The sequence below is a fragment of the Onthophagus taurus genome, chromosome 10, assembly GCF_036711975.1.
Source record: "Onthophagus taurus isolate NC chromosome 10, IU_Otau_3.0, whole genome shotgun sequence".
Classification (NCBI taxonomy): domain Eukaryota; kingdom Metazoa; phylum Arthropoda; class Insecta; order Coleoptera; family Scarabaeidae; genus Onthophagus; species Onthophagus taurus.
The window spans coordinates 10,967,499-10,990,745 of NC_091975.1; the positions used below are offsets into that span (position 1 = coordinate 10,967,499).

Genomic DNA, 23,247 nt, shown 5'->3' on the forward strand with positions numbered 1-23,247 from the left:
AATTGTTTTTACAATTTGTGATTACCATTTCCTGGGTGTCCTTTTAACCCTAATGAAAACATGTATTATCCTTTAACTAACAGTAACTAATTCGAGGGATAATGAGCCATTCGAAATAAATCGCAGTGGAAATAATCTCTTTTTAATATACATCGTGACTTTAACTCGTATTACGAAACTCTCTTTCATGTCAAAATCGTACATTTTTCGCGAAAAAATGTGTTACTAAGATGATTTGCATGTATAGGATTTGAAATCTCGTTTCGTGGAATTCCCAAAATAGCAGGAACGGCGACGAAATCGCTCGCGATTCCGAAACGAAAGCTGTTCCCGTTTATTTACAGTTCGGAGATGCAAATAGACGACGCCACGGCGTCTATTCTTGGAGATGCGGGGTCGGGGGTCACACGCGATCCTCTGCGTCCGTCGGCGACGTCGTTGAATTGATGCTACGTTCCACTTGTCGTTCCGAAAGGATACGACTTCTTGCTTACTGCTCGCCCGATTTTCTCTCGTTATTATAACCCCCTCCGCAACAACGAGAACTCCGACGACGAAGAACAGTTACTGGTGGCAGTGACCTCGTAAAGTATGCCGAGTACCGTGTGGTTTAAAACATGATTTTTTTACGTTTCAACTTAAAAAAAAATTAAAAAAATGACTAAATTAAACTTTTTTAAACGACCTTGATTAGAATACAAAATTCTTTTATTTCAACCGATTTTTATTGTGACTTTCTCGCGTTCGTTATAGCGGGACTGACCCAGTTAAGTTTCAATTTTCCTATAAATAAGTCTGGTTAAGTTAAAGTGGAAGGAGAGAAAACGGTTTGGTTCGACTTTTGGCCGTCGTGTCGTATCGGAACGATGAGGACGAGTAAACGTTGATGTTGTGAATTCCGCGTGGTTTCGTTCCATCGTTCTCTCTTATAATTAGCTTGAGATCGCGACCTAGATACGAGACGAGACTCGTAGGAACGGCGTTCTCAGTAGGAATGCGCGTCGCCGGTTGAGGTGAAAGTTCCACCCCGCTTTTCAAATCCTATAAGAGAAAGACGATCGTTTTCTCTCTACCATTACAAATCGTTTTAACCTTAAATTACTAAATCAATACAGTTTTTAATAATTATTAATTACAAAACGTAAATCGAATGCTAATCAACACTTAATTTACTCTAATCGTTTAAAGTCGTAATGTTCATTGCATTAAATTAAGGATGGGTTTCATCTTAATTGAGTTCTAATACGATATTAATTGATCGAAAGTGATGTTCTAAACATATGTTAATCGAGAGTTACTCGAATGTTTATCTTAAAAATCATTATATTAAGTTAATTATGGGTTAAATCTTAACTGAGTTCTAATCGGCGATTAATTTGATATTAATCAAACCTTTAATTGATCGAAAATCATGTTGATTATTCTCTGAACATATGTTAATCGATACTTAATCCAATATTATCCTCAAAAACCCAAAATGTTCATTATATTAAATTAATTATGGGTTAAATCTTAACTCAGTTCTAATCGGCGATTAATTTGATATTAATCGAACCTTTAATTGATCGAAAATCATGTTGATTATTCTCTGAACATATGTTAATCGATACTTAATCCAATATTATCCTCAAAAACCCAAAATGTTCATTATATTAAATTAATTATGGGTTAAATCTTAACTCAGTTCTAATCGGCGATTAATTTGATATTAATCGAACCTTTAATTGATCGAAAATCATGTTGATTATTCTCTGAACATATGTTAATCGATACTTAATCCAATATTATCCTCAAAAACCCAAAATGTTCATTATATTAAATTAATTATGGGTTAAATCTTAACTCAGTTCTAATCGGCGATTAATTTGATATTAATCGAACCTTTAATTGATCGAAAATCATGTTGATTATTCTCTGAACATATGTTAATCGATACTTAATCCAATATTATCCTCAAAAACCCAAAATGTTCATTATATTAAATTAATTATGGGTTAAATCTTAACTCAGTTCTAATCGGCGATTCATTTGATATTAATCGAACCTTTAATTGATCGAAAATCATGTTGATTATTCTCTGAACATATGTTAATCGATACTTAATCCAATATTATCCTCAAAAACCCAAAATGTTCATTATATTAAATTAATTATGGGTTAAATCTTAACTCAGTTCTAATCGGCGATTAATTTGATATTAATCGAACCTTTAATTGATCGAAAATCATGTTGATTATTCTCTGAACATATGTTAATCGATACTTAATCCAATATTATCCTCAAAAACCCAAAATGTTCATTATATTAAATTAATTATGGGTTAAATCTTAACTCATTTCTAATCGGCGATTCATTTGATATTAATCGAACCTTTAATTGATCGAAAATCATGTTGATTATTCTCTGAACATATGTTAATCGATACTTAATCCAATATTATCCTCAAAAACCCAAAATGTTCATTATATTAAATTAATTATGGGTTAAATCTTAACTCAGTTCTAATCGGCGATTCATTTGATATTAATCGAACCTTTAATTGATCGAAAATCATGTTGATTATTCTCTGAACATATGTTAATCGATACTTAATCCAATATTATCCTCAAAAACCCAAAATGTTCATTATATTAAATTAATTATGGGTTAAATCTTAACTCAGTTCTAATCGGCGATTAATTTGATATTAATCGAACCTTTAATTGATCGAAAATCATGTTGATTATTCTCTGAACATATGTTAATCGATACTTAATCCAATATTATCCTCAAAAACCCAAAATGTTCATTATATTAAATTAATTATGGGTTAAATCTTAACTCAGTTCTAATCGGCGATTAATTTGATATTAATCGAACCTTTAATTGATCGAAAATCATGTTGATTATTCTCTGAACATATGTTAATCGATACTTAATCCAATATTATCCTCAAAAACCCAAAATGTTCATTATATTAAATTAATTATGGGTTAAATCTTAACTCAGTTCTAATCGGCGATTCATTTGATATTAATCGAACCTTTAATTGATCGAAAATCATGTTGATTATTCTCTGAACATATGTTAATCGATACTTAATCCAATATTATCCTCAAAAACCCAAAATGTTCATTATATTAAATTAATTATGGGTTAAATCTTAACTCAGTTCTAATCGGCGATTAATTTGATATTAATCGAACCTTTAATTGATCGAAAATCATGTTGATTATTCTCTGAACATATGTTAATCGATACTTAATCCAATATTATCCTCAAAAACCCAAAATGTTCATTATATTAAATTAATTATGGGTTAAATCTTAACTCAGTTCTAATCGGCGATTAATTTGATATTAATCGAACCTTTAATTGATCGAAAATCATGTTGATTATTCTCTGAACATATGTTAATCGATACTTAATCCAATATTATCCTCAAAAACCCAAAATGTTCATTATATTAAATTAATTATGGGTTAAATCTTAACTCAGTTCTAATCGGCGATTAATTTGATATTAATCGAACCTTTAATTGATCGAAAATCATGTTGATTATTCTCTGAACATATGTTAATCGATACTTAATCCAATATTATCCTCAAAAACCCAAAATGTTCATTATATTAAATTAATTATGGGTTAAATCTTAACTCAGTTCTAATCGGCGATTCATTTGATATTAATCGAACCTTTAATTGATCGAAAATCATGTTGATTATTCTCTGAACATATGTTAATCGATACTTAATCCAATATTATCCTCAAAAACCCAAAATGTTCATTATATTAAATTAATTATGGGTTAAATCTTAACTCAGTTCTAATCGGCGATTAATTTGATATTAATCGAACCTTTAATTGATCGAAAATCATGTTGATTATTCTCTGAACATATGTTAATCGATACTTAATCCAATATTATCCTCAAAAACCCAAAATGTTCATTATATTAAATTAATTATGGGTTAAATCTTAACTCATTTCTAATCGGCGATTCATTTGATATTAATCGAACCTTTAATTGATCGAAAATCATGTTGATTATTCTCTGAACATATGTTAATCGATACTTAATCCAATATTATCCTCAAAAACCCAAAATGTTCATTATATTAAATTAATTATGGGTTAAATCTTAACTCAGTTCTAATCGGCGATTCATTTGATATTAATCGAACCTTTAATTGATCGAAAATCATGTTGATTATTCTCTGAACATATGTTAATCGATACTTAATCCAATATTATCCTCAAAAACCCAAAATGTTCATTATATTAAATTAATTATGGGTTAAATCTTAACTCAGTTCTAATCGGCGATTAATTTGATATTAATCGAACCTTTAATTGATCGAAAATCATGTTGATTATTCTCTGAACATATGTTAATCGATACTTAATCCAATATTATCCTCAAAAACCCAAAATGTTCATTATATTAAATTAATTATGGGTTAAATCTTAACTCAGTTCTAATCGGCGATTAATTTGATATTAATCGAACCTTTAATTGATCGAAAATCATGTTGATTATTCTCTGAACATATGTTAATCGATACTTAATCCAATATTATCCTCAAAAACCCAAAATGTTCATTATATTAAATTAATTATGGGTTAAATCTTAACTCAGTTCTAATCGGCGATTCATTTGATATTAATCGAACCTTTAATTGATCGAAAATCATGTTGATTATTCTCTGAACATATGTTAATCGATACTTAATCCAATATTATCCTCAAAAACCCAAAATGTTCATTATATTAAATTAATTATGGGTTAAATCTTAACTCAGTTCTAATCGGCGATTAATTTGATATTAATCGAACCTTTAATTGATCGAAAATCATGTTGATTATTCTCTGAACATATGTTAATCGATACTTAATCCAATATTATCCTCAAAAACCCAAAATGTTCATTATATTAAATTAATTATGGGTTAAATCTTAACTCAGTTCTAATCGGCGATTAATTTGATATTAATCGAACCTTTAATTGATCGAAAATCATGTTGATTATTCTCTGAACATATGTTAATCGATACTTAATCCAATATTATCCTCAAAAACCCAAAATGTTCATTATATTAAATTAATTATGGGTTAAATCTTAACTCAGTTCTAATCGGCGATTCATTTGATATTAATCGAACCTTTAATTGATCGAAAATCATGTTGATTATTCTCTGAACATATGTTAATCGATACTTAATCCAATATTATCCTCAAAAACCCAAAATGTTCATTATATTAAATTAATTATGGGTTAAATCTTAACTCAGTTCTAATCGGCGATTCATTTGATATTAATCGAACCTTTAATTGATCGAAAATCATGTTGATTATTCTCTGAACATATGTTAATCGATACTTAATCCAATATTATCCTCAAAAACCCAAAATGTTCATTATATTAAATTAATTATGGGTTAAATCTTAACTCAGTTCTAATCGGCGATTCATTTGATATTAATCGAACCTTTAATTGATCGAAAATCATGTTGATTATTCTCTGAACATATGTTAATCGATACTTAATCCAATATTATCCTCAAAAACCCAAAATGTTCATTATATTAAATTAATTATGGGTTAAATCTTAACTCAGTTCTAATCGGCGATTCATTTGATATTAATCGAACCTTTAATTGATCGAAAATCATGTTGATTATTCTCTGAACATATGTTAATCGATACTTAATCCAATATTATCCTCAAAAACCCAAAATGTTCATTATATTAAATTAATTATGGGTTAAATCTTAACTCAGTTCTAATCGGCGATTCATTTGATATTAATCGAACCTTTAATTGATCGAAAATCATGTTGATTATTCTCTGAACATATGTTAATCGATACTTAATCCAATATTATCCTCAAAAACCCAAAATGTTCATTATATTAAATTAATTATGGGTTAAATCTTAACTCATTTCTAATCGGCGATTCATTTGATATTAATCGAACCTTTAATTGATCGAAAATCATGTTGATTATTCTCTGAACATATGTTAATCGATACTTAATCCAATATTATCCTCAAAAACCCAAAATGTTCATTATATTAAATTAATTATGGGTTAAATCTTAACTCAGTTCTAATCGGCGATTCATTTGATATTAATCGAACCTTTAATTGATCGAAAATCATGTTGATTATTCTCTGAACATATGTTAATCGATACTTAATCCAATATTATCCTCAAAAACCCAAAATGTTCATTATATTAAATTAATTATGGGTTAAATCTTAACTCATTTCTAATCGGCGATTCATTTGATATTAATCGAACCTTTAATTGATCGAAAATCATGTTGATTATTCTCTGAACATATGTTAATCGATACTTAATCCAATATTATCCTCAAAAACCCAAAATGTTCATTATATTAAATTAATTATGGGTTAAATCTTAACTCATTTCTAATCGGCGATTCATTTGATATTAATCGAACCTTTAATTGATCGAAAATCATGTTGATTATTCTCTGAACATATGTTAATCGATACTTAATCCAATATTATCCTCAAAAACCCAAAATGTTCATTATATTAAATTAATTATGGGTTAAATCTTAACTCAGTTCTAATCGGCGATTCATTTGATATTAATCGAACCTTTAATTGATCGAAAATCATGTTGATTATTCTCTGAACATATGTTAATCGATACTTAATCCAATATTATCCTCAAAAACCCAAAATGTTCATTATATTAAATTAATTATGGGTTAAATCTTAACTCAGTTCTAATCGGCGATTCATTTGATATTAATCGAACCTTTAATTGATCGAAAATCATGTTGATTATTCTCTGAACATATGTTAATCGATACTTAATCCAATATTATCCTCAAAAACCCAAAATGTTCATTATATTAAATTAATTATGGGTTAAATCTTAACTCAGTTCTAATCGGCGATTAATTTGATATTAATCGAACCTTTAATTGATCGAAAATCATGTTGATTATTCTCTGAACATATGTTAATCGATACTTAATCCAATATTATCCTCAAAAACCCAAAATGTTCATTATATTAAATTAATTATGGGTTAAATCTTAACTCAGTTCTAATCGGCGATTCATTTGATATTAATCGAACCTTTAATTGATCGAAAATCATGTTGATTATTCTCTGAACATATGTTAATCGATACTTAATCCAATATTATCCTCAAAAACCCAAAATGTTCATTATATTAAATTAATTATGGGTTAAATCTTAACTCAGTTCTAATCGGCGATTAATTTGATATTAATCGAACCTTTAATTGATCGAAAATCATGTTGATTATTCTCTGAACATATGTTAATCGATACTTAATCCAATATTATCCTCAAAAACCCAAAATGTTCATTATATTAAATTAATTATGGGTTAAATCTTAACTCAGTTCTAATCGGCGATTAATTTGATATTAATCGAACCTTTAATTGATCGAAAATCATGTTGATTATTCTCTGAACATATGTTAATCGATACTTAATCCAATATTATCCTCAAAAACCCAAAATGTTCATTATATTAAATTAATTATGGGTTAAATCTTAACTCAGTTCTAATCGGCGATTCATTTGATATTAATCGAACCTTTAATTGATCGAAAATCATGTTGATTATTCTCTGAACATATGTTAATCGATACTTAATCCAATATTATCCTCAAAAACCCAAAATGTTCATTATATTAAATTAATTATGGGTTAAATCTTAACTCAGTTCTAATCGGCGATTCATTTGATATTAATCGAACCTTTAATTGATCGAAAATCATGTTGATTATTCTCTGAACATATGTTAATCGATACTTAATCCAATATTATCCTCAAAAACCCAAAATGTTCATTATATTAAATTAATTATGGGTTAAATCTTAACTCAGTTCTAATCGGCGATTCATTTGATATTAATCGAACCTTTAATTGATCGAAAATCATGTTGATTATTCTCTGAACATATGTTAATCGATACTTAATCCAATATTATCCTCAAAAACCCAATATGTTCATTATATTAAGTTTATGATGGGTTTAATCTTAATCGAGTTCTAATCGGCGATTAATACGATATTAATTGATCGAAAGTGATGTTGATTATGTTTTAAACATATGTTAATCGAGAATTACTCAAATGTTAACCTCAAAAATCCAAAATGTTTATTATATTAAGTTAATTATGGGTTAAATGTTAACTGAGTTCTAATCGGCGATTAATTTGATATTAATCGAACCTTTAATTGATCGAAAATCATGTTGATTATTCTCTGAACATATGTTAATCGATACTTAATCCAATATTATCCTCAAAAAATTTTTGTTCATTATATTAAGTTTATGATGGGTTTAATCTTAATCGAGTTCTAATCGGCGATTAATACGATATTAATTGATCGAAAGTGATGTTGATTATGTTTTAAACATATGTTAATCGAGAATTACTCAAATGTTAACCTCAAAAATCCAAAATGTTTATTATATTAAGTTAATTATGGGTTAAATGTTAACTGAGTTCTAATCGGCGATTAATTTGATATTAATCGAACCTTTAATTGATCGAAAGTGATGTTGATTATGTTCTAAACATATGTTAATCGAGAGTTACTCAAATGTTAACCTCAAAAATCCAAAATGTTCATTATATTAAGTTCATGATGGGTTTAATCTTAATCGAGTTCTAATCGGCGATTAATACGATATTAATCGATCGAAAGTGATGTTGATTATGTTCTAAACATATGTTAATCGAGAGTTACTCAAATATTAACCTCAAAAATCCAAAATGTTCATTATATTAAGTTAATTATGGGTTAAATCTTAATCGAGTTCTAATCGGCGATTAATTTAAAATTAATCGAACCTTTATGTGATCGAAAATGATGTTGATTATTTTCTGAACATAATATGTTAATCGGTAGTTAGTCAATTATTAACGTCTAAAATGAGATTAGTCTTAATCGAGTTCTAGTCGACGATTAACCCGGTGTTAATTCAACCTTAACCGATCCAAGATATCTTATTAACTATTTTTGAATTATCTTTAATTTGTTAAAGAAATTAAAGCTTCTAAAATATTAGTAATAATTGTAAAATTATTCTAAAATCTTAATTGAGTTCTAATCGACGATTAGCACAATATTAATTAAGCGTTAATCGACACACTTAAAAACCGTTCTATAAAAATTTGCGTGGTCGTAGCAGTCTAGAAGTAGTTTAATTGTAAGACGCATCTTTTCAACCTCAAAATATGTAGAATTTTGCACGCTTTATTGGCTACCATTGCATAGCTAATAGATTTGGGCTTTTCACCTGGCTATCCGATTTTCTCTAAGAAGCTTAAACTCGGAGGAATACTCTTTTACAGATAAAATTTCCTGCGAGTTTGTGTACAAGGTGATTCAAAAGTTGCGCGACATAGGTTTCAATAATTTTGAGACGCTATCTTATTAATTTTGCTAAGACTCTGTGACATAGAAATTGTAAAAATAGAAATCAATCATGTAACTTCTAAACTATTTAACCTTGTAACTTCTAAACTGTTTTGTAAATTTACATTACGAATTCATTTTTAAATATCCTGAAGTATTTTACGCAAAAAAGGTACTCTTATTGAAAAGTTGTAACATTAACCGTTCTCGAGATATAAAAGAGTTTGTGGTAAAAAGCATTAGAAATCATAGAAATGAGAATATCTTGATTGTCAGCTTGTAACTTCTAAAGTAATTTGTTAATTTGCATTGCGAATACATTTTTGAATTCTCTGAAGTGTTTTGTGCAAAAAAGGTACTCTTATTGAAAAGTTGTAATATTAATCGTTCTCGAGATATAAAAGAGTTTGTGGTAAAAAGCATAAGAAATCATAGAAATGAGAATATCTTGATTGTTAGTTTGTAACTTCTAAAGTAATTAGTTAATTTGCATTGCGAATACATTTTTGAATTCTCTGAAGTGTTTTGTGCAAAAAAGGTACTCTTATTGAAAAGTTGTAACATCAACCGTTCTCGAGATATAAAAGAGTTTGTGGTAAAAAGCATTAGAAATCATAGAAATGAGAATATCTTGATTATCAGCTTGTAACTTCTAAAGTAATTTGTTAATTTGCATTGCGAATACATTTTTGAATTCTTTGAAGTGTTTTGTGCAAAAAAGGTACTCTTATTGAAAAGTTGTAACATCAACCGTTCTCGAGATATAAAAGAGTTTGTGGTAAAAAGCATTAGAAATCATAGAAATGAGAATATCTTGATTATCAGCTTGTAACTTCTAAAGTAATTTGTTAATTTGCATTGCGAATACATTTTTGAATTCTCTGAAGTGTTTTGTGCAAAAAAGGTACTCTTATTGAAAAGTTGTAACATTAACCGTTCTCGAGATATAAAAGAGTTTGTAGTAAAAAGCATAAGAAATCATAGAAATGAGAATATCTTGATTGTTAGTTTGTAACTTCTAAAGTAATTTGTTAATTTGCATTGCGAATACATTTTTGAATTCTCTGAAGTGTTTTGTGCAAAAAAGGTACTCTTACTGAAACGTTGTAATATTAACCGTTCTCGAGATATAAAAGAGTTTGTGATAAAAAGCATAAGAAATCATAGAAATGAGAATATCTTGATTGTTAGTTTGTAACTTCTAAAGTAATTTGTTAATTTGCATTGCGAATACATTTTTGAATTCTTTGAAGTGTTTTGTGCAAAAAAGGTACTCTTACTGAAACGTTGTAATATTAACCGTTTTCGAGATATAAAAGAGTTTGTGATAAAAAGCATAAGAAATCATAGAAATGAGAATATCTTGATTGTTAGTTTGTAACTTCTAAAGTAATTTGTTAATTTGCATTGCGAATACATTTTTGAATTCTCTGAAGTGTTTTGTGCAAAAAAGGTACTCTTACTGAAACGTTGTAATATTAACCGTTCTCGAGATATAAAAGAGTTTGTGATAAAAAGCATAAGAAATCATAGAAATGAGAATATCTTGATTGTTAGTTTGTAACTTCTAAAGTAATTTGTTAATTTGCATTGCGAATACATTTTTGAATTCTCTGAAGTGTTTTGTGCAAAAAAGGTACTCTTATTGAAAAGTTGTAATATTAACCGTTTTCGAGATATAAAAGAGTTTGTGGTAAAAAGCATTAGAAACCATAGAAATGAGAATATCTTGATTGTTAGTTTGTAACTTCTAAAGTAATTTGTTAATTTGCATTGCGAATACATTTTTGAATTCTCTGAAGTGTTTTGTGCAAAAAAGGTACTCTTATTGAAAAGTTGTAACATTAACCGTTCTCGAGATATAAAAGAGTTTGTGGTAAAAAGCATTAGAAATCATAGAAATGAGAATATCTTGATTATCAGCTTGTAACTTCTAAAGTAATTTGTTAATTTGCATTGCGAATACATTTTTCAATTCTCTGAAGTGTTTTGTGCAAAAAAGGTACTCTTATTGAAAAGTTGTAACATTAACCGTTCTCGAGATATAAAAGAGTTTGTGGTAAAAAGCATAAGAAATTATAGAAATGAGAATATCTTGATTGTTAGTGTGTAACTTCTAAAGTAATTTGTTAATTTGCATTGCGAATACATTTTTGAATTCTCTGAAGTGTTTTGTGCAAAAAAGGTACTCTTACTGAAACGTTGTAATATTAACCGATCTCGAGATATGAAAGAATTTGTTTTTATAAACATAAAAAATCGTTAAATTGATGATATCTCTGTTATTTACCTCATATCTTCTAAGTTATTGTGTTAATTTGAATTTCAAATACATTTTTGAATTCCCTGAAGTATTTTACGTAAAAAAGGTGTTCTTAGTGTAAAGTTGTAATATTAACCGTTCTTGAGATATTTCAATTTTAATAAATTCGAAATTTATGTGATTAGATTAGTGGTGTTATAATTAATCTAATTTTGTTATTAATTCATAATATGGGTTAATTTATAATCTCATTGAATTGATTAATAGATATGTACCAAGATTCCAATTGGGGGAATCCCAATCCCGAAATTTTTTGCAATAAAAACACATAAATTAACGGAAAGAAATTTGTTGAGCATATAATACTAGGGGTCTCGTAATAAAAAAAATCCTCTCTATAAATAAACAATTTAAGTGAAATGAATACAAAATAAACACGATTACTTATCGCGGAGTGATTAAGGCATTTTTGCTATTTATAGTCCTGCATCACACTCGATAAATACGGATTGTAATGTGACGGTGTAATTGTTCAATTTGCATTACGATCATTTTTGCTATAACAATTTGTGTTGAATTGTTGAATTACACTTTCTATTGCGGGTCGTGATATAATCCTTCGTAATTGCATGCAAACGATATGCGAGTCCAACAAAAATTTTTCATTTCAAGGTTCTTGTAGCCTTGGGTTTTGATTCAAAACTTTTCTTAAAAGATTATTTAGCGATAAATAATTTGGTCCCTTTTGTTTCCGATCGTGTTCTCTTGTGACGGTCGTTTATTATTTTTTTTTCCTCGAGTTGCGAGGTCATCGACTCTCCCGGACGGAGGTTTACTTTGGAAACGACTTGGCTCGTTCAAAACCGTTTCTTTCTTTGTTTCTGACCGGAGGAGTAAAAGTTTCGTTTTCACCGCGATGTTACAACACTTTGGGTTTAGTTTTTCGCCAACTTTCTTTTTCTAATTTCAATTTGATCGTATTAAAAGAACCGTCAAAAGGCACAATATACAATTCCCTCACACCGGGAACAAGTGCGTAATTGATGAACGTTCCTGATTAATGCACGTGTTAGTCAGTTCCACCCTCCGGAGCTTAGCCACCCCAATGTGCCAGTGAAAGGGTCCCTTCCCTTCACAGTTTCAGAAGGGTCGAACAGGTTTAGAGAATTCACCCCACATAGTACTACTACAGTATCGATCCAATGTTTGTGGATGCATTTCAAAAGGGGGTCGATGCGGTGGAATTCAATTCCAATCAGATTATAATCAATTCTTTATTATTAACAAAAATATTAAATTAAATTAAGATTGATGTCGATGAGTTTACGTAAAGTTTTCCCCCGAAAACAAACTTGAAATTGACGCAAACTTTTCTCTTCCACCCGGAGTTTTAGAAACATCCCATTTCGAAACTGAAAGTAACCCGGTTGCATTTTAGTTCTAATTTGTTTTCTTCTTGTTGCAGGAACGACGATGTACTACAGGAATTTGCCGGCCGTTTTTGGCTGGCACTCCGGCACGTGTGAATAAATTTTCGAAAACATAGCGAAAGGTTAGTCGAACAAATTTTATTAAAACCCTATTTGTTTTTCCCATCTTATTCTTATTCTTACCGTTGAAAATGGATCCTATTGTTTTCGGATGCCAACGAAATTAACATTTTAGTTTGAAACCATGCCAGAACGTTAATTTATCGACGAAACTTTTCGTTGATATGTTTCTATTTTTCTTATCCAAAATGACAGTATTATCTACAGCTTCTCTGACGTGTTATATTTTATGCGTGTATATTTAGAACCAGTTTACACTTCATCTCGATTTTTGATATATTACAACTTTAATATTGTACATCATTAAAATACCTTGACTTATTAAAAAGATATCAAAGAAAAATTGACTCCTTGACTTGACAAATTAGTACCTTATCAACGAATATATCTTTTATGATATGAAACCTTCTTTATTGATTAATATTTATTTTATAATATAACACACTAAAATACATCGATTCACAAAGAAGTTAAAGCTGGGGATATTTATGCATTATTTTGAATCATTTTACGTTGATATTGATGACCTGGCCACAGCAATTAAAACAGTGATATTGCATCATATCATATAGCGTTCAAATCTACTATAATTGAACTATCTGTTAAGGTATAAATCTTTAAAATATCTTGATTTATTCAAAAGTTATCAAAGAAAGAACTTATACTTTCGTGTTAGCCATTTAAGTTATATCATATTTTTCCAATCCAACCCAACAATTATTATACATCATTTTAAAGAGAAAGCTTTGAGCTTTAATTTAGAACAAGTCTCATTCCTTAATTTCAATAAATACGGCTTCCAGGAATTTTTAAATTAGCATCTTTTTTGACACTTAGGTTATACGAAAGTGTAAGTTTTGTTTCAACATTTTTTTTCTTAATATTTTTCAAATCCAACCCAACAATTATTATACATCATTTTAAAAAGAAAGCTTTGAGCTTTAATTTAGAACAAGTCTCATTCCTTAATTTCAATAAATACGGCTTCCAGGAATTTTTAAATTAGCATCTTTTTTGACACTTTTACGTTATACGAAAATATAAGTTTTATTTCAACATTTTTCCAATCCAACCCAACAATTATTATACATCATTTTAAAGAGAAAGCTTTGAGCTTTAATTTAGAACAAGTCTCATTCCTTAATTTCAATAAATACGGCTTCCAGGAATTTTTAAATTAACATCTTTTTTGATACTTTTAGGTTATACGAAAATGTAAGTTTTATTTCAACATTTTTTTTCTCAATATTTTTCAAATCCAACCCAACAATTATGATACATCATTTTAAAGAGAAAGCTTTGAGCTTTAATTTAGAACAAGTCTCATTCCTTAATTTCAATAAATACGGCTTCCAGGAATTTTTAAATTAGCATATTTTTTGACACTTTTAGGTTATACGAAAATGTAAGTTTTGTTTCAACATTTTTTTCTCAATATTTTTCCAATCCAACCCAACAATTATTATACATCATTTTAAAGAGAAAGCTTTGAGCTTTAATTTAGAACAAGTTTCATTCCTTAATTTCAATAAATACGGCTTCCAAGAATTTTTAAATTAGCATCTTTTTTGACACTTTTAGGTTATACGAAAATGTAAGTTTTGTTTCAACATTTTTTTTCTCAATATTTTTTAAATCTAACCCAATACTTATGATACATCATTTTAAATAGAAAGTTTTAAGCTTTAATTTAGAAAAAGTCTCATTCCTTAATTTTAATAAATACGGCTTTCAGGAATTTTTAAATTAACATCTTTTTTGACACTTTTAGGTTATACGAAAATGTAAGTTTTGCTTCAACATTTTTTTCTCAATATTTTTCCAATCTAACCCAACAATTATTATACATCATTGTAAAGAGAAAGCTTTGAGCTTTAATTTAGAACAAGTCTCATTCCTTAATTTTAATAAATACGGCTTCCAGGAATTTTTAAATTAGCATTTTTTTTGACACTTTTAGGTTATACGAAAATGTAAGTTTTATTTCAACATTTTCTTTTTCAATATTTTTCCAATCCAACCCAACAATTATGATACATCATTTTAAAGAGAAAGCTTTGAGCTTTAATTTAGAACAAGTCTCATTCCTTAATTTCAATAAATACGGCTTCCAGGAATTTTTAAATTAGCATCTTTTTGACATTTTTAGGTTATACGAAAATGTAAGTTTCATTTCAACATTTTTACAACGTTTTATTAAAACGTTTTACAATATACGAAATAAATTCAAGGACTTCCCTCAAGCCGTATAATCTTTAGAGGCTTTACATAAGGTTTATCTTATGTTTTGGAAGTCTTTTTTCTTTCAGAAATATGTTAGAGTGAGGAAACTAGGGATCCTTCTCTGACTGTTTACGATCTCATTATTTACATCATTTTCGAGGTTGATCTTAAAATCCCACATCATTTTCAAATCTGGCAATGTATTTAACCCATTAACAGTTCTCCCGATTTGCTAGTTCTTTAACTGTAATCAAACCTTGTTTCTCAAAAGAGTTTTTTCGCTTAAATTTGTCTCATTGAGAAGTCAAAGAATCATTTTTTTGGGTTGTACCATCCACTCATAACGGTATAACAACCTTTCGTAATTTATATGCTTTACATTCACCGAGTGTTTAATTTTATCGGCACTTCAATCAGCTTAGCATATGGAGAATCTTGCAATCACTCATTCCCTCATTCCTTAATTTTAATACATACGGTTTCCAGGAATTTTTAAATTAGCATCTTTTTTAACACTTTTAAGTTATACGAAAATGTAGGTTTTGTTTCAACATTTTTTTTCTCATAATTTTTCCAATCTAACCCAACAATTATGATACACCATTTTAAGGAGAAAGCTTTGAGCTTTAATTTAGAACAAGTCTCATTCCTTAATTTCAATAAATACGGCTTCCAGGAATTTTTAAATTAGCATCTTTTTTGACACTTTTAGGTTATACGAAAATGTAGGTTTTGTTTCAACATTTTTTTTCTCAATATTTTTCCAATCCAACCCAACAATTATGATACATCATTTTAAAGAGAAAGCTTTGAGCTTTAATTTAGAACAAGTCTCATTCCTTAATTTCAATAAATACGGCTTCCAGGAATTTTTAAATTAGCATCTTTTTTAACACTTTTAGATTATATGAAAATGTAAGTTTTGTTTCAACATTTTTTTTCTCAATATTTTTCCAATCCAACCCAACAATTATGATACACCATTTTAAAGAGAAAGCTTTGAGCTTTAATTTAGAACAAGTCTCATTCCTTAATTTCAATAAATACGGCTTCCAGGAATTTTTTAATTAGCATATTTTTTGACACTTTTAGGTTATACGAAAATGTAGGTTTTGTTTCAACATTTTTTTTCTCAATATTTTTCCAATCCAACCCAACAATTATGATACATTATTTTAAAGAGAAAGCTTTGAGCTTTAATTTAGAACAAGTCTCATTCCTTAATTTCAATAAATACGGCTTCCAGGAATTTTTAAATTAGCATCTTTTTTGACACTTTTAGGTTATACGAAAATGTAGGTTTTGTTTCAACATTTTTTTTCTCAATATTTTTCCAATCTAACCCAACAATTATGATACATCATTTTAAAGAGAAAGCGCTGAGCTTTAATTTAGAACAAGTCTCGTTCCGTAATTTCAATAAATACGGCTTCCAGGAATTTTTAAATTAGAATCTTTTTTGATACTTTTAGGTTATACGAAAATGTAAGTTTTGTTTCAACATTTTTTTTCTCAATATTTTTCCAATCCAACCCAACAATTATTATACAACATTTTAAAGAGAAAGCTTTGAGCTTTAATTTAGAACAAGTCTCATTCCTTAATTTCAATAAATACGGCTTCCAGGAATTTTTAAATTAGCATCTTTTTTGACACTTTTAGGTTATACGCAAATGTAAGTTTTGCTTCAACATTTTTTTCTCAATATTTTTCCAATCTAACCCTACAATTATGATACATCATTTTAAAGAGAAAGCTTTGAGCTTTAATTTAGAACAAGTCTCATTCCTTAATTTTAATAAATACGGCTTCCAGGAATTTTTAAATTAGCATCTTTTTTGACACTTTTAGGTTATACGAAAATGTAAGTTTTATTTCAACATTTTTTTTCTCAATATTTTTCAAATCCAACCCAATAATTAGAATACATCATTTTAAAGAGAAAGCTTTGAGCTTTAATTTAGAATAAGTCTCATTCCTTAATTTCAATAAATACGGCTTCCAGGAATTTTTAAATTTGCATCTTTTTTGACACTTTTAGGTTATACGAAAATGTAAGGTTTGTTTCCAAATTTTTTTGCTAAATATTTTTCCAATCTAACCCAACAATTATGATACATCATTTTAAAGAAAATTGACTTATCGCAATTTATCTCCGATTTTCTTATATAAGTCGCTGCACATTATTTTTTTGCTTTTTATTGGCGCTAATCACTTCTTGTTGGGTTGGGTTGAGTCAGATAAGTGTGTGATAAATGTTGCAAATCGCGTTGATTTAGTCTTGTTTGACACTTTTATTTCGGTTTCATTTACCTTTTCATTTACGTTAATTCTTTAGCATAATTTTCCATATAAACAAAGGTATCATCTGCATACAAAGTGTGATACATATGTTTATGGAAACATAAATTAACATTAAGTATCGTTGTTGTCTTTGAAAAAGAAATTTTCGTTAAACAAAACAAACACGAATATCTTAATAAAATTGTTATTGTCGTAATTCCAATTGATTATTAACCCGAGCATCGTTCTTCACGAATTCGAAACGAGCGCATTTTCCGTTGCAAAACGACCTCGTGTAGTGTTGCACGTCCTGTCGTCACGTATAGTCCGGCTAATGAATATTTATGGCCAACAGCCAACCATTTGTCGGTTTTCCCGAGCTCTTTCTTAAAAATTTTTATTTCTTTCGAAAATTTGAATTCATCAAAAATCTTTTGAAGCAAACTTTTCGGTCGCACCTAAACAAACACGACTCTGCGACTGATCCGCAAACCATCAGGAGGCTCTGAGCGAGGTCATAACCACAGCGACGTTGTCGAGGTGGTGGGGAGGGGGGACCTCGTTCGTCGCTTGTTTTCAGTTCATGGCCTACTTAGATAACGGCTCGTTTTACGATAATTACCACAATTTCTTTTTTTTGTTCTTCATCAAAATTAATTCTTCATAAACTCATAATCGATTTATTTAATACGTGTCCTCGTTCAATGCTAAGTAATTCTTGACTAACAGTATCTGATTGCGTCATCGACCTTTGTCTTGCGTAACCGTCTCCGATTCAGCACGTGTTTGCAAATTTTGTTATGTTGCTATAATAAGGAGTTAATTAATCAGAGTTAAAAGATGGATTTATTAAGGTGGTTCCCCCCTCTTTACCTTTTCGCGTAAACGAGGTCATCGCCCATCGATCCGTGGGCTTCCTTAGGTTCGTGCAAGATTCCAAGCGTATCGAGTCTTCGAGAATGATTCAAAAGATTTTTTTTTGTTTCAGAAAAGTCCGAAGCAGGTGAGTCCTGCGTGAGATGGATGTTATTACCAACGCATTGGAGGGACAGGTTAGGCAGTATTTCCAGGGGCTGCCCACGGCTTCGAGCTCGACGGCGAGCCCCACGTATCAACAACCGACCCAAGCGACGAGTCAATCAAACAACGAGAGGCCATCAGTTCCTTATTGGCCCCCTCACCCAGATTCGCGGGTTCAACATGACACCCGACCCAAGGATGTGATATCGGAGGCGAATTCGTCTCATCAAAGCGTTCCTCACGAACCCACCGGAAAAAGCAATCAAAGCTATTACAACCCTCCAAATGGCGCTAATTACGTTGAACCTCAATACCAACATTATCGCGAATACCAACAATCCTCGCATATTTTACCCAACCCAAGTTATCAGCAAAGAGTCGCTCCAACTCAAAGAGTACAAGAACCCAGTTATCACCAAATGCAAACACCAACGAGTTACTACCAAAATCATCGTTCCTATTACAAACCAGTGACGAGTAATAACGTTAAGACTGTGGTGACCTCGCAAAATCAAAATCAATACGATGGGTTTAAGTATCAATCTGGAATGGCGAACAATTATGCGGGAAACAAAAACGTCAAAACCACTCATAATTTACCTCCGATAGCCGGGCTTCAATCGAATTACGCCGGGTTCAAGACTAAGAAGGTTACGCAAGGAATTCCTAGACCTAATTCTGAGGTGATTTTTAGAAATTCTAATTATCACTCTTCTTCGAATTATCAACAACATTACTCTCAATCTTCCAATCAAACAAATCAACAACAAAATGTTCAAAATGTGCAAAACGTTCAGAGTCATCAACAAAATATGCAAAATGTTCAGAATCATCAACAAAATGTACAAAATGTTCAGAATCAGCAACAAAGTCATTTGCAAAATCACCTAAATGGTCAACATCAAAGTCAGCAATCAAATCATCAATCAAGTCATCAATTAAGTCATCAACAAAATCAGTTACAAAATCAACAATTAAGTCATTTAGTAAATCAACAACAAAATCAGATGCAAAATCGGCAACAAAATCAGATTGAAAATCATCAACATAATCAGATACAAAATCATCAACATAATCAGATACAAAATCAACAAAATCAGTTACAAAATCATCTACAACAAACTCAGCAACATAATCAGATACAAAATCATCAACAAAATCAGTTACAAAATCATCAGCAACAAAATCAGATACAAAATCATCAACAAAATCATCAACAACTTAATCAGCAACAAAATCAGTTACAAAATCAGATTAATAATCAGCAATTATCAAATCATTTAGTAAATCATCAACAAAGTTCTCAACAAAATCACCAATTAAGCCATCAATTGAGTCTTCAAGTAACCCAGGCGTCAATAATTCATCAGAACAATTCAAGTTATCAATCAGCGTCAATAAAAAATGAGTTTCCTCCAACACAAATCAATAATAGCTTTGATAGCGTGCTTGATTTGTCGTTAAAAACAATAAAAACGCCTGCTGATTCAACTTTGGACGATAATAACATGTCTTCTGAGGAACGAAATCAACCGAAATATGTCCCGATGAGGAGATATGATCAAAGAAATAACGTTGTGCGAAGTGGTAGCGTTACGAGTGCGCCGAAAGTCGATTTTACCCCGAATTTTAATCGGCCACTAACTCATTCTCAACCGATTAGTTATAACAACAATAATAACCAAGAAAGACGAAATTATCCTTATTATAATCAAAATCAAAGTCATAATAATTTGAATACATCTCGGTATTATTCCCCGATTCGTAAAGAAACGTTACCAAGGATTGATTTTCCGTCATCGAATCAAATTCAAAAATCGCAAGGGATGTACGTGCATCAAAATCAAGATCAACGCAAAAGGTTGTCGTCGGAATCGATGCCTGTGTTGCCGAAAAAGCCGAAAGTCGATGAAAAATGGAGACAGGCAATCGATAAACAAATAGAGCAAAAATTTTCGATGTATCAAAAAAATTCGTCAAGCGAAAAAAAATCTTCGATGATCAACGGAAATTTGACATATCAAACGAATCAATTCCAACAAAGACAATATCAAATGCACCAAACTTACGTCCCATCCCCCGGGGTTCCCCAATACCCCGTGTACCACCAACAAAACCTTCCCCGATCAAACTCCCAATCTTCATTAAATCGACTTAGTGGGAGTCATCAAAACGTTCAAGGCGCCGATAAACGCGTCATAAGCATCTTACGTTCTAATCTTGAGATGAAAGGGGCGAAGGAGGCGCAAAGGAGGCAAGACCAAAAAGTTTTTAACAACTCGAATCAAATCCAACAACCATCCACGGACGTTTTAGCCCCCCTCCAACCGAAAACCGCCATTTTATCGCGCCAAAATGTTTCTCCATTTACCGCATCAAGCATAGAACGTAACACCCCCCCAATATCAGGGTACAAATTTCCCAAAGCCGTCGATTCAATCCGATTTGATTTGGACGAGAAACCCGGTTGTTCCAGCTTGGGCAATCAAAATGATCTGGATGGTTTAGCCGCGAATTTAGCGGCGAGAATTCGCACTAAAGGAGAGTTGAAGCAGATGCAACAAATTCAGCTAAATCAATTAAATCATGTCAATCAAATTAATCAGATTAAGACTGAGTTGATTAAAATTGAGGAGCCTCCAAAATTAACGAAAGAAAAGTTGTTGTATCCCCCGAGAAGGAGAGTTTTTAATCGGGATGATGAGCAAAGCGATAAAGTGGGGAAAATCCCCCCGCGAGATCGAACTGGGATGAGGAGTTCCTCAGAAACTTCCGTTTTTGACTTCCCCGATAGCGACTCAGACACGGAAATGCCCGTTTTGGAGCGGCAATCGTTAGAGGATATGAGGAGGGACCGGAAGATCACGTCAAAATCAATTTTGGACGAGGGGGAGAGATCTTTGAGTCCCTTAGATGATACTTTTGACAAAGCTTGCGACAACTTCATGGAACAGCTAAAAACGGGGGGAGGGAAGAAGCGGGGGAGGAGGAAAAAGATTGATACTCAAATTATTGCAAAGTTACAAGAAAATAATAAAAATATTAATAATAATAATGAGGAAATTGTGAAATCGGCGCCGATTATTAAGGAGGAAATCGAAGAAAATAAAAGCGAGTTGAATCAAATCAAAAAAGAATTGAGCGATTGTAGCGATTCTGAGGATGATTCTGAAAGCCCCGAGTCGAAAGAGCGCAAAAAGCGGATGCAAGAACAGATCAAAAAGAGCCAACAACTATACGCATTAAGAAATTTGACTTCCTGTCTGATAAAGCCCCCCAAAAAGCCAACATTCGGAGACGGATCCGATTTTTACCCGGGATGGGAAGAAGAACTATACCGCTTCAAAAAATCGTTAAGAATCCCCGACAATTTGATCCACGTAACGCGCCCCCCAAACTGTCAAAGATTATCCACATCCCTCCCCGATTTAGACCCATGCCCATCCCCAACGAACTCCTCGATCATCGACGAGTACAAAATCAAAAAGAAAGAGAATTACGACAGCGACATCGACTCGAATTGCAGCTTCAATTTTTCGATGTCGAAAAATTACGATTCCGAGGAAGGATCATCCGTGAAATCGTTCAACATTAAATCCCGCGACTCAATCCTCGATAAATTAGTCGAGAGGTATTCAGTGAAACAGAAACGAAAGTTTAAAAAGAAAGATGAAACCCCAAAAATCATCCCAAAACCCGAAAATCCATTAGAACTCCTCCCCACTCCGAGTTTAGACGTCGAAAACTTAACCGAGAAACAAAAAACCGGGGCTATTATAAAATCGGATTCGGCGTTTTTGGGATTTCGCAAAAAAACTGTCGAAAATTTCAAAGACACGTTCATAAACACCTCGAATATCGTCGGAGTTGGGGAACAATTCACTCCGGTTGTTTTAAAATCGCGCACTCGCAAAGAAACGAGAGTTTTAAAACAAAAAGCGACAATCCGAGAGGTTTTCGGGGAAGATCGCCCCGCTTCCGCTCCGCCGGTTACCTGCGTTGATGAGTTAAAAGATATCAAACGAAATTTGGACGAAAAATCCGATTCGATTAGCCCGAAAGAAGTGCTTAAAAATAAATTGTTGAATAAAGGGAAAAAATTGAACTTAATTAATGAAACTACTTGTGGTAAAATTGATCTTGATGCGAAATCTGAGACTCCTTCGTTGGATGGGGATGAGAATATCTCGAAGATTATTAAGAAAAATAAGTTTAGGAATATTAGGCGTAAAGGAAGTTCTGGGTTTGATTATATTAGGAAGAAGAAGAAGCAGGTTAAGAAGGAGGATGAGAGCGGGACGACGAAACAAAAACGGTTCATTGTTAAAGCGAATCCGGAATCGGTGCAAGATATTCAAAAGGAAATTAAGATGTGGGTGTTGAATAAAGGGATTGGGGAGACTCATCTTCACAGATCTGCAAGATTAGGATATACAGTAATGTTTCTTTTAATTATTAAAGATTATTGTTTATGATTAATTTATTTTT

At 30.9% G+C, this 23,247-nt stretch overlaps 1 protein-coding gene across 2 annotated transcripts in view; it reads left to right on the top strand.

Annotated features, from left to right (window-relative positions):
- Positions 1–23,247, top strand: part of LOC111419960 (putative mediator of RNA polymerase II transcription subunit 26) — a 76,303-nt gene that overhangs the window by 42,961 nt on the left and 10,095 nt on the right. For both annotated transcript variants that reach the window (XM_023052845.2, XM_023052846.2), the window contains 2 exons: positions 13,149–13,235; positions 18,728–23,195. In XM_023052845.2, the coding sequence (XP_022908613.2) occupies positions 18,759–23,195 (4,437 nt within the window). In that variant the 5' untranslated portion in view covers positions 13,149–13,235; positions 18,728–18,758. The remainder of the gene's footprint in view (positions 1–13,148; positions 13,236–18,727; positions 23,196–23,247) is intronic.